Source organism: Leptosomus discolor, chromosome 1, assembly GCF_034619465.1.
Source record: "Leptosomus discolor isolate bLepDis1 chromosome 1, bLepDis1.hap2, whole genome shotgun sequence".
NCBI lineage: Eukaryota > Metazoa > Chordata > Aves > Leptosomiformes > Leptosomidae > Leptosomus > Leptosomus discolor.
In genome coordinates, this window is record NC_141391.1 from 14,726,312 (window position 1) to 14,740,734 (window position 14,423).

The window sequence follows — 14,423 nt, forward strand, 5'->3', positions numbered from 1 at the left end:
TTGGCTCAGCTGTACCCCTTCATAGCAACCAACTGCCACGGCAGAACATGGACGTTCCTATCTTCTGTGTTTCCTTGGTCTCGGCCTCCCTCTCTCCTCCTCCTCCTCCTCCTCCTTTATGCTGCACTGCTCTCTCGCTCTCCACCTCCTGGGAGCGCTGCCCGGCACAGGCCCGCACAGCACCCCGGGCAGGCCGACCGGGTCCGTGCCGGGCAGCCGAGGCAGGTCCCCTGGCAGAGCAGGCACGCTCGGGCAGGCTGCTCCAGGCCCGGGCACCAGCTGCTCCTCCAGCTGTGGCAGGAGACACCAGGCTGGCAGCTGTCTTGCCCCAGCAAAGGCGGGCTGCTCTCTCCTCCACATCTGCCTGACACGAACCGGCCTCTGACATGAACCGGCCACCTCCAAGCACGCGGTTTTAAAGACCCCTAAGCCTCCCTCCCCCTGCGGTGGATCCTCCTTCCCTGCCTTCCTCTGGGCCTCCCAAAGCCCCAGGCAAAGGCGGAGGCGACCGCTGGCCCTCGCGGGGCCGTGCGGACCCCCGCGCCCCGTCCCCTCACTCCGAGCCGAGTCAGGCCGCAGCAGGCCCGCCCGCGCCGCCGCTGGAGGGCAGAGCGCGGAGGGGGCGGTGGCGAGCGAGGGGCGGGCGCTGCCGGGGCCGCATCCCCGGCGTGTGAGCATGCCGCGCCGGGAGGAGGGCTTCCTCGGCCGGGCCGGGGGAGGTTCAGACTGAAGTTCGGGCCGGGGAGAGAGGAAGAGGGAGCGCTGCCGGAAGCGGCGGAGGCGCTGGCAGCCCGCGGTGCCCCGGGGCAGCATGTAGCTGGGTGACAGCGACCGGAGCGCGCCGCCTCCGCCGCCAACGGCCGTCTGCCTCGCCGCCGGCGCGGCGGGCGCTGAGGGGACCGGTGCAGCGGGTCGGGAGCCTCTCCGGGGAAGCGGAGGCAGCCTCGCCTCGCCTCGCCTCTCCCCCTCTTTCCCCTCTGCCCTCAGCGCCGTCTCTCGGTGCAGACCTCCCTCAGCCGCCCGCCCCTTCGCCGCCGGCCGGGGGTCTGCGGCCGCCGCTGCCATGGGGCTGCCCACGCTGGAGTTCAGCGACTCTTACTTGGACAGCCCGGATTTCAGGGAGCGCCTAAAGTGTCACGAGATCGAGCTGGAGAGGACGAACAAGTTCATCAAGGAGCTGATTAAGGACGGCAGCCTCCTCATCGGGGCCCTGCGGAGTGAGTCGGACGGCGGGGCCGGGGCGCGGGGGAGCCGGGGCGGCGGGCAGGAGAAGGGGCTTCTTTTGTTTGAATGGGCGCCGGGAGCGGGCTCCCCTGCCGGCAGCCGATGAAAAGCGCCTCGTAAACTTTCTCCCCCGCTCCCTCCCCGCCGCTTTGCCTCGCCTTGCCCGCGGCGGGGCCGGGTGGGTTTCCCGGGGGAGCGGGGGCGGCGCGGGGCCCTGCCCCGGCCCGCGGGCCCGGCCGCGCCCCTCCCGGCGGGGACAGCGGGCGGCGCGGGGGCGCCGGCGCTGCCGGGGGGAGCGGGCCGGGCGCGGTGGTCCCGCCCGGGGGTGGGGGGAAGAGCCCAGCCTCAGGGTTGGGGGCTGAAAGCCCCCGTGGAGGTCGCTGTAGGGACCAGGCGTGCAGTGCTGCCGAGGGGTCTCGTTCTGGGACGTTGGCTGCTAGTTAGGAGTCTTTAGATAGTGGAGATACCCGTAATAAATGGGCAAAGCAAGACCCTGAAGTGAATTTATATGGAGAGTTTGTGTCTTGCACACCCTGCGCACCCCACATTCCTCCCACTCCCCCACATCCCCCCAGTCTTCATGTAGTAGATTAATTTTTATGTGTTTTGAAAGATTCTGAAAGAAGAGATGAGGATGAACAGTTTCGTGCTTTTAAAGCTCTGTCAATTGGGCACTGACAGCTTCTCAGGGCGTGAAAACGGCCCTCATGCTTGGAAGAGCATAAAGTGAGCCGTAGACTCGGCTTGCCCTCTTCTCCTGTAACTCCTTGCCACCTACCTCTTGTCTTTAAGTCACTTTGTATCTCTCTTAACCTGTTGCCCAGAGCTTTCCTTCAAGTAGAGCAGAGAAGTAACTTACAGCTGCTTGTGCTGCAACATGAGATGTTCAAGGAAAAGAATCCCTTTAATCCCTAAAAATATCTGCCACATTGACACGGTATGCTAGTTCTTGTCAGGTGAAGGGTAAGCAGCATTGTTCTTTTTGTGGACAGGGAACAGGTGTTACTCTGGGCTCCTGAGCTCGTAAGAAATCTAACTGATGCTAACAGAGAGTCTAAACCCAAAGTTTACATCTTTACCTGGGATAGGGGGTCAAATTGTTAAGATTTGTTTTGGTCAACAGTAGGACTGAATGTTAGTTGTACTTGTTCATGCATTGCCTGTAAGTGGTTTACTTACAGGATTGCTTTTATACAAAGCAGCTACTGTCTTTTTGAGACTTTTTTAATGTAAGTGCATGTATTTCTGGACACATCTCTGTTTTAGTGAGTAGCTGGATACAAATCTAGTTTCTTAAGTGCAATTGTAGTAAATTCAATAAATTCCTGTATCTATGCCCACAGAATGTGAAATTATGGAATACATAGAAAATGTGCATAGGTATGTATCTAAAAACTCAATGGTACGTTTTTCTTTCCAGAGCAAAAGAGTTTGGTTTTCAGTTGTACTTCAAGTCTTTCTTTTTGCTGAAAAGCTTTCTCCATAAAACAGGAAGTTTGAGCTTTAAGTAGTAAAAATGTAAGTTTAATAAAAACCTACTGTTACAAACCTGGTCCTATAAGATGAGGTGCACAAATAGTAATGACAGGTTAGGATGCCACATGGGTACTTTTTTTTTGACCTGGACTAGCAGTGGAAACCGCCTGCTTTTTATTCCAGATCAAAAATGAACAAATATAACTTTCTTCTTCAGTTGTCAAAGTCAGACTGCTGTAGAAGGAATATCACTCCTGAGAAGTAATTCAGACCTTGATTCTGAACTGAGTAATCCCATTATTTTTGTGAAGATTACTTGTGAGTCCTTGCTAGATTTAGACCCTATACCTACATGTTTAACAAGTCCCTCCCTCTTCAAGGAGAAGCAGTATTTCTGTCTCAAGTAATGACTACTGAACTTGCAAGTTCTTCTGACTTTTAAAACTTTTTAGTTCAAATGTTATTGTGTTTGACACAATGCTTATTGTATTCTATGTGCAGCTTTAAAATGCTGTGTGCTATAGTGTCTTCTAGCCTTAGGAAAATAAGGTCTGGTCTGGTGTAGTAAGAAATATTTCTTCTTTTGTTCATTTCAAATCCCTTAGTTTCATGACCATGCCTTCCACAGAATACTGCCTTAGTTCCTGTGTTAGGACAACTGGTGAAATGTCTGTATTTTTGTCAAAAAAGCAGAAATCCTGGCTTTATGCTATACAAACTCTGGTGTAGATGCTGCAAGGACAATGTACCTGTTACGGCAAGTAGTGCTACTGTATGTTTCCTAGAGTAGAGAACTTTTAAGTTGTTAAAGGACACTATCTACTCCTACTCAGCTTTAAATTCAAGGGAGTGTAAAATACTGGTGTAAGGGTCTTTGTTTTGTTTTATGTTTAATTGTCTTTGAAAATCTAATCAAACAGTGGAGTAAGTAGTTGATTTCAGTGATGAACTCTTATGATTTGATCTTTGAATGTTTACTAACCTACAAGTCCTGGAGAACAACAGGTATTGTTTACCACGTTTTATCTCTTTTGGTGATCTAGGATTTTTCATTTAAGTATCATTTTGGAGAATCAGTTCTTTTGGGGGAAAAATCCAGACTGTGCTGCAGAGCTTCAGTGGAAATGAGTTTTGGAAAAATGTCCTTCCGGACCATGTTTAGAGAAGAGACGCTGAAGCTGACTTAATGCAGTTAGAAAATACTAAAATCTTTTAAAGTTGCCTAAATCTAACATGATGTTTGAAACTACAGTATGTGCATGTTATTTCAGGTGGAATTAAACTTCTGTACTACAAAAGTTAAAAAATACTAATTTATACACGATCCAGTATCTGAGAAGTTATTGTAAAAATGACATGTTTATGAATACCTGACAAGAGATTCCACATAAATTGAAAGTAGAACAAATACGCTTAATGTAGTATGCAAACATTTTGCTTTTCAATTGGAGTGGTCCCAAGTTAAGGTCAGACTCTATTTTAATGTGGTTTTGCTATGTTTGTTCTGAAGAGTACCACTTTCCAAAGTAGTGTGCAGAGCTGTGATACTGTGCATCATGAAGCAGCAGTTGACTGTTGTGAATGCAGTGTGAGCCGATAATGCTAGGACTGATATCAAATCCTCAGCAGCCTTTTCCTAGCATTTTTTTTTCACTGTTTTCTTCTGTTTCTAAATATGTAAGACTCTGAGAGTATCCTAGAAGAACACAGATTATATGGTCCGGTTTGGTTAGGTGTTAGCATCACGTTTGTATGGCCATTGTGCTCACTTCAGCCTTGTCCTACAACTAGTATTTGCAGTGAGAAACTACATTTTCTTCTTCAGATCAACAGAGGTACTAAATACATTCTTATCTCTTGAAAGGCTTAGTTTATGCATAAAATAGGTGTTCCTATTACATTAAAAAGTTATCTGTTGACAGAGATTTGACTGTTTGTGTAGGCACAATTAAGTAGGAGCATACAGTTTTCTTTGGTGCACCTGGAGGAGGGTTTCTTTGTTGCTAGCTTATGAATTAGGAAAAAAAAAACTTTTTAGAAAAAATAATTTCCTGTTACAACTGGCTTTCTTGATTATTAGGTAACTGTTGATTTCATAACTTCTTCAGGCATCTAATTTAATAGATCTTTCAGATGCATGTTTAAAGTGCATACCCTTAAATGCTTCACATAGTGAGGTCCAGTTTTAGCTGGACTCCTGAAGCAGAACTGAAATTTTTTCTTCTTAGTGATTCCAGCTTGTTTTCAGTTAAAACACCAAGTATATTTTTCCTGTACTTTTTGCCAGTAGCATACTTTGTAATTTTTTTGTAGTTGCCTTGTGAAAAAGCAACCTAGTCTAGGGCATTGTCATATAGGTTATATAGGAAAGTTCATTTTAGAAATACTTGTATGCTTTTGATTTCCATAGTAGGCCTACTGTTCTGCCAAAGTTAATGAATATTGTATAAGCAGTCCAAAAAATTAATGTGCATCTTGTACAGGTGATCTCATGGCTTATTGCTGTGCAGAAGCCTTTGGTTTTTCCCTCTGATTTTTGAGGCCTTCTCTCTCCATCTTAAGTCCCATTTTAGCAACAAGTTCATGTATTCAAAGATGAGAACTACATGAGTTTTGGTTTAAATGGTTGAAAGTTCAGTGGATTTGCAGCTGGTTTAAGTAATGCTATACCTTTTAAAGTGTTTTAATATGATGCAAACAGTAATGCAGAGCTGTGTTGTAATATAAATAAGATTTATCAGATATCTTTAGGAATTTGTATTTTAGTAGCAATCATTAGCAGTTTTATTTTACTACTTAACATATGGAGAAACAGAGAAACCGGCACAAGATGGAAATAACCCATCTTTTGCGGGCAGTGTGAGGGGGTATATTTTACCAAGGTTTTATAGAAATTCCACACAGAAAATGCTTTCTTGAATCTGTTTTGACATACAGTTTTTAGGGATTATTTTCTTCTCTCATAAACCTAATTATAAGAATACAGTGATGAACCTGTCTATATGTATGGAAATTTTTGGGGTTAGCTGGCTAGGGAAAAAAAAAAAAAAAAAGGATAAAATTACAGTATAAGAACCTATGATCTTGTTATCTCTCTTGGGAATATTTTTTCATGTAAAAAACCCCCCTTTGTAGCTTTCCTGAGAGATGCATTTTCCCAGATATCTTGGCCTCGCATATTTTCGTGAGATTATATCTTTACAATGTCTTTTCCAGATTCTAACTGGAGCAGGACTGACTTCCTTGAATAATAACCGCTCAAGTTTGATAGCAATAATTCTCTTTTATTGATTTAGATTCTAAGTAAAACAACTGATTCTTCATATTCCCTGTGATACTATGATGGTGAACATGAAACTATAAAAGTGTAGTTTACTAGTGAGAATTTGTGAAATAACTCGCATTGCCTTTGAAAATTTGTTGCTTTTTGTTATTTTAGTCATATAATACAAAAATGTGTAACTTGTCTTTCATGTTAGGGTTGGGTGAGAGGCAGGGCATTACAACAGTTAAATTTCTTATCTCTAAATATATGATTCCTTTACCAATTGAAAAAAAAAGCTTCCCACGAAAAGGAAGTTGAAACTTAGTAATTGGCAGTAATGTTTTGAAGTCGTCTGCCCCCTCACTGTTCTGTTACTTCTGATAGGCACTGGGACTGTCCTGCTCAACTTCTGCTGATGTCCAAGTTACATATGGATTATGGAAGTAACTTTCAAGACCAGCTCCAAGAGTGTTCAGCCTTTCATGCAAAGATACCAACAATAAGCTGGTTCTTGGCTAGAGAAGTTTAATTGCTTCCTCTAGCGTTTAAAGTAGCTGCAGTCTGTATCGTATTATCTTCAGCCAAATATATATGGAGCAAATAAATACTAGTATGTGGTGGATTGTTACAGAGCACAGCATTTTCTGTACATCACAGGACGTTTCATTTTGAACCAAGAATCCCTGCAAGTGAATTCCCATACTGTCAGTAATGACTACTGTGTTAATAAAATCCTTGAATGACTCAACGTGGGTGTTCTTGTGCCTTAATATTGAAACAGGTATTCTTGAGAGAAATTTTGTAATTGGATTGTGTCAGGTTACAAAAGGAATGGGTTTGAGTTTCAAATGCCATATGAAATGTTGTCTCTGATTTAAGAAAGTGTTGTGCAATTTTTTAAATTAGGATTTTCAAACTTTTAAACTGATTTCTGAAAAGCTCAAATGTAATCGGTCTCTTAATGGGCCAGTTGGCTTGTCTACTGCATGCTTCATTTGCTATGAATAAGATAAATGAATTCTATTAATAAGAGACCAGCTGCTTCACGAATATTGTCTTTACTACAATGGAAAATATGATGCTGTGGTCACTGAACTTGTACAGATCTCTTGGGTTTTCATGGGCAGAAGAGCTACAGCAATTTGCAGTTTCCTGTAATAGTAAATAACTTCATATTCATCCTCTGTGAAAAATCAGAGGACAATACAGTCCTTTCTACTGAGTGATATGTAAATCAGTGCTATGTCCTTGGCCTTCTATTTTTTCCTATAGTCTCAAAATTGTAATTATAAATAAATTTGGAATATGGGAGAATTGGGTATCATGGATTTTCTTTATTGAATCCAATCTCCTGCTAGTGTTACATCATGTAATGCCTACTTTTCAAATTCCATTTCAAAAACAGTTTTTATCCCTACTGTTTCTACCAGAAGGTTATTCTAGAACCTTGTTACTCTGAGGGTTGAGTAACTCATTAAAAATAAATTTAATCTGGAAATTCAAACTTGTTTATGCTCATTTTCATTTCACTCAACATTTCTGCACTGTTGTTTACTTGGATTTGCTTGGGGAATAATCACATCCTTTTGCTAGACTGAACAAGCTGTTCTCATCCTCTCTCCTAAGAACTTCTCTGGTTTCTTGGTCATTTTATAGCTCTTTTCAAAGCCTTTTTGAATTTGCTTTTAAGTATTTAGGAGATTAGAAGTAAAAACAGGGGAAACAAAAGTGGTATAATAATGTTCACAGGTCTGATCTTTGCTCATCATATTCTGTGAGAGCATTAATTGAACATTGATTCATTAAATGAAATCAATGTATGGTCTTCTTTTGATTATGTGGTACTATGGATTCCTCAACAATAAAAGCTGAAAAAGTTTCAGGATCTTAGAAGCAGTAGCAATGAAGTGAATATTAAACTGAAGAAAAATAGCTTGACCTTCTTCCATATCAATATGAGATTGAACTAGTGTTGAGCAGTAATCTAACCTCCCATTGGCATCCTGTGAAGTGCAAATAACTTTCATTAGAAAGGTGATATATTTCACAGCACATTATGAACTCTGGGCCATGTTACAGTATAGTTTTTCAGATCAGTTGGAAGTTACCAACTTAAATCACTTCCCTGTCCTGAATTATGCAAACTTGTATTTCAGAGGACACCAAAAGCTTAAACATGTTGTTGTTGTGCTGGTGTTTTGCTTAGTATAATTCAGGTATGGGAAAATGGTATGGAAATTCTGTATGTCTTCACAAGTCTTATCTTCTTTTGGCTTCATATTCAAAGCAGGACACAAGGTGCTGCAATGCCCAGGTCATACAGTTGGTTCTGCTACTGATGTTACTTGATATTTTTCAGGTTGCTTAAAGAAGAGAGTTTTGCATGGCAGTGTCTGTTTGCAAAGGTATTCCTGTTCACGGAAAGATATTACGTAAATGAAAGTAGTATCACCAATAGGATTATTTTTCTTCTGTGAAGAGCCTTGAAGTCAAATAAATATCATGAAAAAGAAAACAGGTAACAATAAGAAGAATCAATTTGTGATTTTGCTGAGAAAGTGTGGACCAGATGATCCTCGAGGTCCTTTCCAACCTGGTATTTTATGATACTATGAATCTGTGATTTGATCCTGTAGAATTACAAGGACACATAAGCCTCTTCTTTTAGTTATTCTTTGCCTTTTGTGCTCTAGGAAAATCTTTCTTTCTTCCTTTAGTTTCTTCTAGGTGAGGACACCTCAAGTATAATTTTTCTCTTCCTCTGTCCCTTTTCCCTCTCTTTCCCTGCTTTTCACAGATGAGAATCCAGTGTTCCATGTCAGTAATGCCTCCCTGCTCTGTGGTAACAGCCAAGCTCTCCCAAAGTCAGGGTGGAAATGTTAAGTCAGATGAGTCTCAACATCATGCTTGAATAATATCGAATAATGACATTGCTCTTTTTGGGTGTTTGCAGCAAAGCTTTTTGCTAGCTGCTGCTTATCTATATAGCTTCTGTAGAAGTTCTTATCTTCTCCGCCATAATGATTAAACTGCCACTGTAGCATGGTATCACGTGCTTTACTGGTGACTAGCTGATTAGTTCTATCGTGGGTTTTTTTGCTGTTGTTTTGTTTTTTTTTTTAATCTTTGCCTTGTGTCAGAGAGAGATCCACTGATCTGATGCAGTTTACCTTTGATAAATCTATGTTGCCTTTTACCCTGTTTTCTATCAATTTCTAAGCTTTTAATTGTTCTTTCCTTCAAACAGTGTTCTAAATAATTGCTTGATTTTTAAGGTCAAACTAATGGACCTTTTGTGTTGGATCATTATATTTGTTTGTTAAATATAGGCATATATTTGCTATGTTATGAGAACAGAGCCCTTGATTAGATAAATTTAAAATTCTTGGGTACAAAGTCTTCTGTTTTCATATGTTCAAGTTTTAGTGTGAAATTGTATCTGTCCTAACCACTGGTTGAGTTTACACATCTCTCTCTTTTTCTGTGTAACAGTGTGACAAATTTGCATTTTTAATATACTCATTCTTATGAATTTCTCCTGCTGTTTTCACACTGGTAGTGTTGCTGAAAATTAAGATTGAATATTTATTTTAGCTTGGATCATACTTCAATCTTTAGGCTGTGTCTGTTTCCGTGTCTTCTTTACTGCACATTGGCCACGTTTACTTTGTGTTCCCTATTGGCTTTTATAGACTAAAAAGCTGTTTCTCCTTATTTTCTGAATTCTACTTTGGTTTGTATTTTTAAATGCACAAAATGATAGTTTTCTCAGTATTGTTGTGTTTGTGGGAATATCTTGAATTAGGCTGAAACTACCTAGTGCCTGGTGAGAGTGCATGGGCTTTACCTGCGGCTGCAGGAGTGCCACAGCACCACACTGGTGGCTGACAGCTCTTGTGCTATTGGAGTTCCACTAGTTTCTGGTACCAAACCTGGTTATCTTAACTTCTTAAAATACATCAGTATGCAGGGATAGTTGAATACTAATTCCACCCTCCATCACCCCCTGCCCAGTCCATGATTCGTGGCTTGCATCTCCGTTATCATTTATTCAGTTGAATCTGATTTCATTGTAGGTTGTGGAGTTGTTCTTCTTGCAACTAACGTGCGACAAGGTAACTCATGTTGTACCTTTGCATTTTCACAAAACGACACAGAGTCACAGAATGTTAGGGGTGGGAAGGGACCTTGAAAGATCATCTAGTCCAACCCGTCTGCCAGAGCAGGAACACCTAGAGTAGGTCACACAGGAATGTGTCCAGGTGGGTTCTGAATGTCTTCAGAGAAGGAGACCCCACAACCTCTTTGGGCAGCCTGTTCCAGTGCTCTGTCACCCTCACAGGGAAAAAGTTTTTCCTTATGTTTAATGTGGAACCTCCTGTGCTCCGGCTTGCACCCGTTGCCCCTTGTCCTGTCATTGGTCATCACCGAGAAGAGCCTGGCTCCATCCTCCTGACACTCGCCCTTTACTCATTTATAAACGTTAATGAGGTCACCCCTCAGTCTCCTCTTCTCCAAGCTAAAGAGACCCAGCTCCCTCAGCCTTTCATCATGAGGGAGATGTTCCACCCCCTAAACCATCTTTGAGGCTCTGCACTGGACTCTTTCAAGCAGTTCCCTGTCCTTCTTGAACTGAAGGGCCCAGAACTGGACACACTATTCCAGATGGGGTCTCACCAGGGCAGAGGAGAGGGGGAGGAGAACTTCTCTCGACCTACTGACCACAGCCCTTCTAATCCACCCCAGGATGCATTGGCCTTCTTGGCCACGAGGGCACATGGCTGGCTCATGGTCATCCTGCTGTCCATCAGGACCCCCAGGTCCCTTTCCCCTACGTTACTCTCTAACAGCTCAGTCCCCAACCTGTACTGGTCCACGGGGTTGTTCTTTCCAGATGCAAGATTCTGCACTTGCCCTTGTATTTCATCAAATTTCTCCCCACCCAGCTCTCCAGCCTGTCCAGATCTCGCTGAATGGCAGCACAGCCTTGTGGTGTGTCAGCCACTCCTCCCAGTTCTGTGTCATCAGCAAACTTGCTGACAGTGCACTCTGTTCCCTCATCCAGGTCGTTGATGACTATATTGAATAGTACTGGTCCCAGTACTGACCCCTGAGGGACTCCACTAGATACAGGCCTCCGACTGGGACTCTGTCCCATTGATCACAACTCTCTGACTTCTTTTGTTCAACCAATTCACAATCTACCTCCCTGCCCGATCATCCAGACCACTCTTCCTCAGTTTAGCTGCGAGGATGCTGTGGGAGACGGTGTCAAATGCTTTACTGAAATCAAGATAAACCACATCCACTGCACTACCATCATCTGCCCACCCGGTTATGACTTCATAAAAGGCTATCAGGTTGGTCAAACATGACTTCCCCTTGGTGAAGCCATGTTGACTTCTTTTAATGACCCTCTTAACCTTGATATGCCTAGAGACAGCGTCAAGGACAGGTTGTTCCATCACCTTCCAGTGATGGAGGTGAGGCTGACCAGTCTGTGGTTACCCGGGTCCTCCTTCTTGCCCTTTTTGAAGACTGGAGTGACATTTGCTTTCCTCCAGTCCTCAGGCACCTCACCTGTTCCCCATGACTTACCCAAGATGTTGGAGAGTGGTCTATCAATGACTTCTGCCAGCTCCCTCAGCACCCGCCTGTGCATCCCATCAGGGCCCATGGATTTATGTTCAGGTTCCCTTGGTTGCTCACATCTTGCTTTTCTGAAATGTGGAACTCTTGTTACAGGCTTCTTTCTTTCTCTTACTCTTGTTTTTAATTTTAAACTGAATGAGCATATGATTTCTTTAGGTTATTTTGTCAGACAGGTTTTTGTCAAGTAATATATTCACAAAACTTCCACAGTCTAGGCCAGTCCCTTACTAGAGAAACCAAATGAGAATGAAGGCTCACAGTATATCAGGTGGATTGAGGTGTGAATTTGCTTTTTTCCTCCTCTGCTTCAGAACTGTGGTCACATGTGTTGTCTACTGGATGTCACACTGTGCAGTGATTTTGATTTCTTATATCTTGTATTCTAGCACCTATGTTTATGCCCTCTCCTGTCAAAAGCGGTTGACTTGCACCGTAGTTCTCCCAGAATTTCTGTCCAAAGGAGGTTACTGGAAAGCATCTGTCTGAAAACACATTTTGCTGTGTAGTTTTAAGCAGCTCTGTTGATAAACAAACAAAGAGAAAACCTGCAGACCCTGCCCCTTCTTCTTTTCCCACTCCCAGACCTTGTTTCCACCCATTTCTGTGCTGTAAGTAGTATTAGCATTGCTGTTTGCTCACCTGTGTGCTCTACTGGATCAGGGAGCTAAACTAACTACTAATCTTTGCTGAATAATTTTCCATGTGTCCCAGTTTCCCAGTTTGGTTCATTATGCAGCTGTGAAATCGCTCAACCTGGCAGAGCACAGGGAAACCTGGGAATGGAAACGATTGTGGAAGTTGGTGGGTAGGGTGAAGAATAGGAACAGAACATTGAATTATTGTTTGATGGCAGTGACAGCTTAATTGCACATAAAACTACAGCCAAATTTAACATGCAAGTTTCTAGTGCTGAGTTAGATTTGTCTTGTTTTCTGTAATAATCTTATTCTTTGGGAACTAAAGAGATGTGCTCTTGTGGCAGGTTGACCTTGGCTGGCCCCCACATGCCCACCTAGCCACTCTCTCGCTGCTCCTCCTCAGCAGGACAGGAGAGAAAATAAGATGAAAAGCTCAAGAGTTGAAATAAGGACGGGGAAATCACTTACCAGTGATACAGGCAAAACAAAGTGGCCTTGGGGAAATTAGTTTGTTGCCCATTAGTTACAGAGTAGAATAATGACAACTAAAACCACAACTAAAACCACCTTCCCCTCCCCCTCCCCCCCCCCCCCCCCCTTCTTCCCAGGCTCAACTTGACTTTGACTCCTAAATCTTTTGCCTCCTCCTCCTGAGCAGTGCAGGGGGATGAGGTCGTGGTCAGTCCATAGCACTTCATCTCTGCTCCTTCCTCTTTGTGCTCTTCCACTGCTCCAGCATGGGATTCCTCCCACAGGGTACAGTCCGTCAGGAACAGACTGTTCCAGTGTGGGGTCCCCATGCGCCATAGCTCCTGCCAGAAAACCTGCTCCTGCGTGTGCTTCACTCCATAGGAGCCTCCTCCTGCATGGCTTCTCCACAGGCTGCAGCTTCCTTTGGGGCACATCTGCATGCTGTGGTGGAGAGTCCTCCATGAGCTGCAGTGTGGATATCTGGTCCAGCACAGTCCTTCACGGGCTGCAGGTGGGCAACCTGCATACCCACCCACGGTCTTCTCCATAGGGTGCAGAGAAATCTGCTTCAGTGCCTGGAGCACCTCCTCCTCTCCTTCTTCTCTGACTTTGGTATCTGCAGGGCTCACTCTTTCCTATTTTCCCACTCCTCTTTCCCAGCTGCTGCACAGTGGTTTTTACCCTTTCTTAAATGTTATCACAGAGATACCACCAGTTTCAACGATGGGCTCAGCTTTGGGCAGTGATGGGTCTGACTTGGAGCCAGCTGGAATTGTCTGTGTCCCATACGGAGTCAGCTCCTGGTGCTTTCTCACAGAAGCCACCACTGCAGCCCTCCTCCCTTGCTACCAAAACCTTGCCTTGTAAACCCAATATAGCTCTTCTCCAAGTGCTTCCAGTACTTTTTTACTTGGAAGAGACACCTTTTGTTTCCTCTTTCACAAGCAGCTGCCATCCAGGTATTTGATGGCTGTTTGAGAATTGTTGTGTTATTGTTGGTGGGGAGAAATGAATTTATGAAAGGAAAGGAACAGGAGAATGAATTATTTAAAAGCTGAAAAGGCTTGTAACTTTTATTGTAAATCTCGGATGAGGTGGGCACGCAGCCGACCTGTTTACTCTTCTATTAAGGATATAACATTTATGATGACCTTGTCCTGCTTTCTGCAAAATATGCCAGGGCAAGAACCTGGTTGCTTCTAGAAAACTATCAAATATAAAAACAGTCTTTGCTTTTCTTCCCCAGGTCCTCACCCTTGCCCCTGTCTCACTGCCATGCACAAATTCTTGGTAAAACAAGCAATATATAGGGTAGGGTTTCACAGTAAAAACATTTTCTTTTTGAGTCAACTAAGTTCTTTGATCGCTAATTGAAAGTGCACAAGAAGGGATAACTGGATGAATTTTAACATTTTTTTCTGCTATAATAGTTTGATTCATTTCAAGAGGTGGAAAAATGTCAGCGTAAACGTGTGTGGATCAGTTCTTATAAGCTGCAGTTCTTAAAAGCGCAGGCCATAAATCTGTCTGTCCCTCGTTTAAATACAATGTTGTGGTGGTGCGTGTTGGTGTTCAAAAGCCTTCCTAGATTTACTGGTGCAATCAAGGCCTTAGGAACGTTGTGACTGCACCATTCAGTAAGTTTATATTTCACTTTAAGTCCCTTCCTTGCATCTTCTCACCCTTTACTGTCCTAC

At 43.6% G+C, this 14,423-nt stretch overlaps 1 protein-coding gene across 1 annotated transcript in view; it reads left to right on the plus strand.

Annotated features, from left to right (window-relative positions):
- Nucleotides 1-1,063: 1,063 nt before the first annotated feature.
- The window catches only part of ARHGAP42 (Rho GTPase activating protein 42), a 166,795-nt gene continuing 153,435 nt past the window's right edge, over nt 1,064-14,423 (plus strand). Inside the window, exon 1 of the mRNA XM_086481749.1 lies at nt 1,064-1,217. Within this exon, the coding sequence (XP_086337875.1) occupies nt 1,064-1,217 (154 nt within the window). The remainder of the gene's footprint in view (nt 1,218-14,423) is intronic.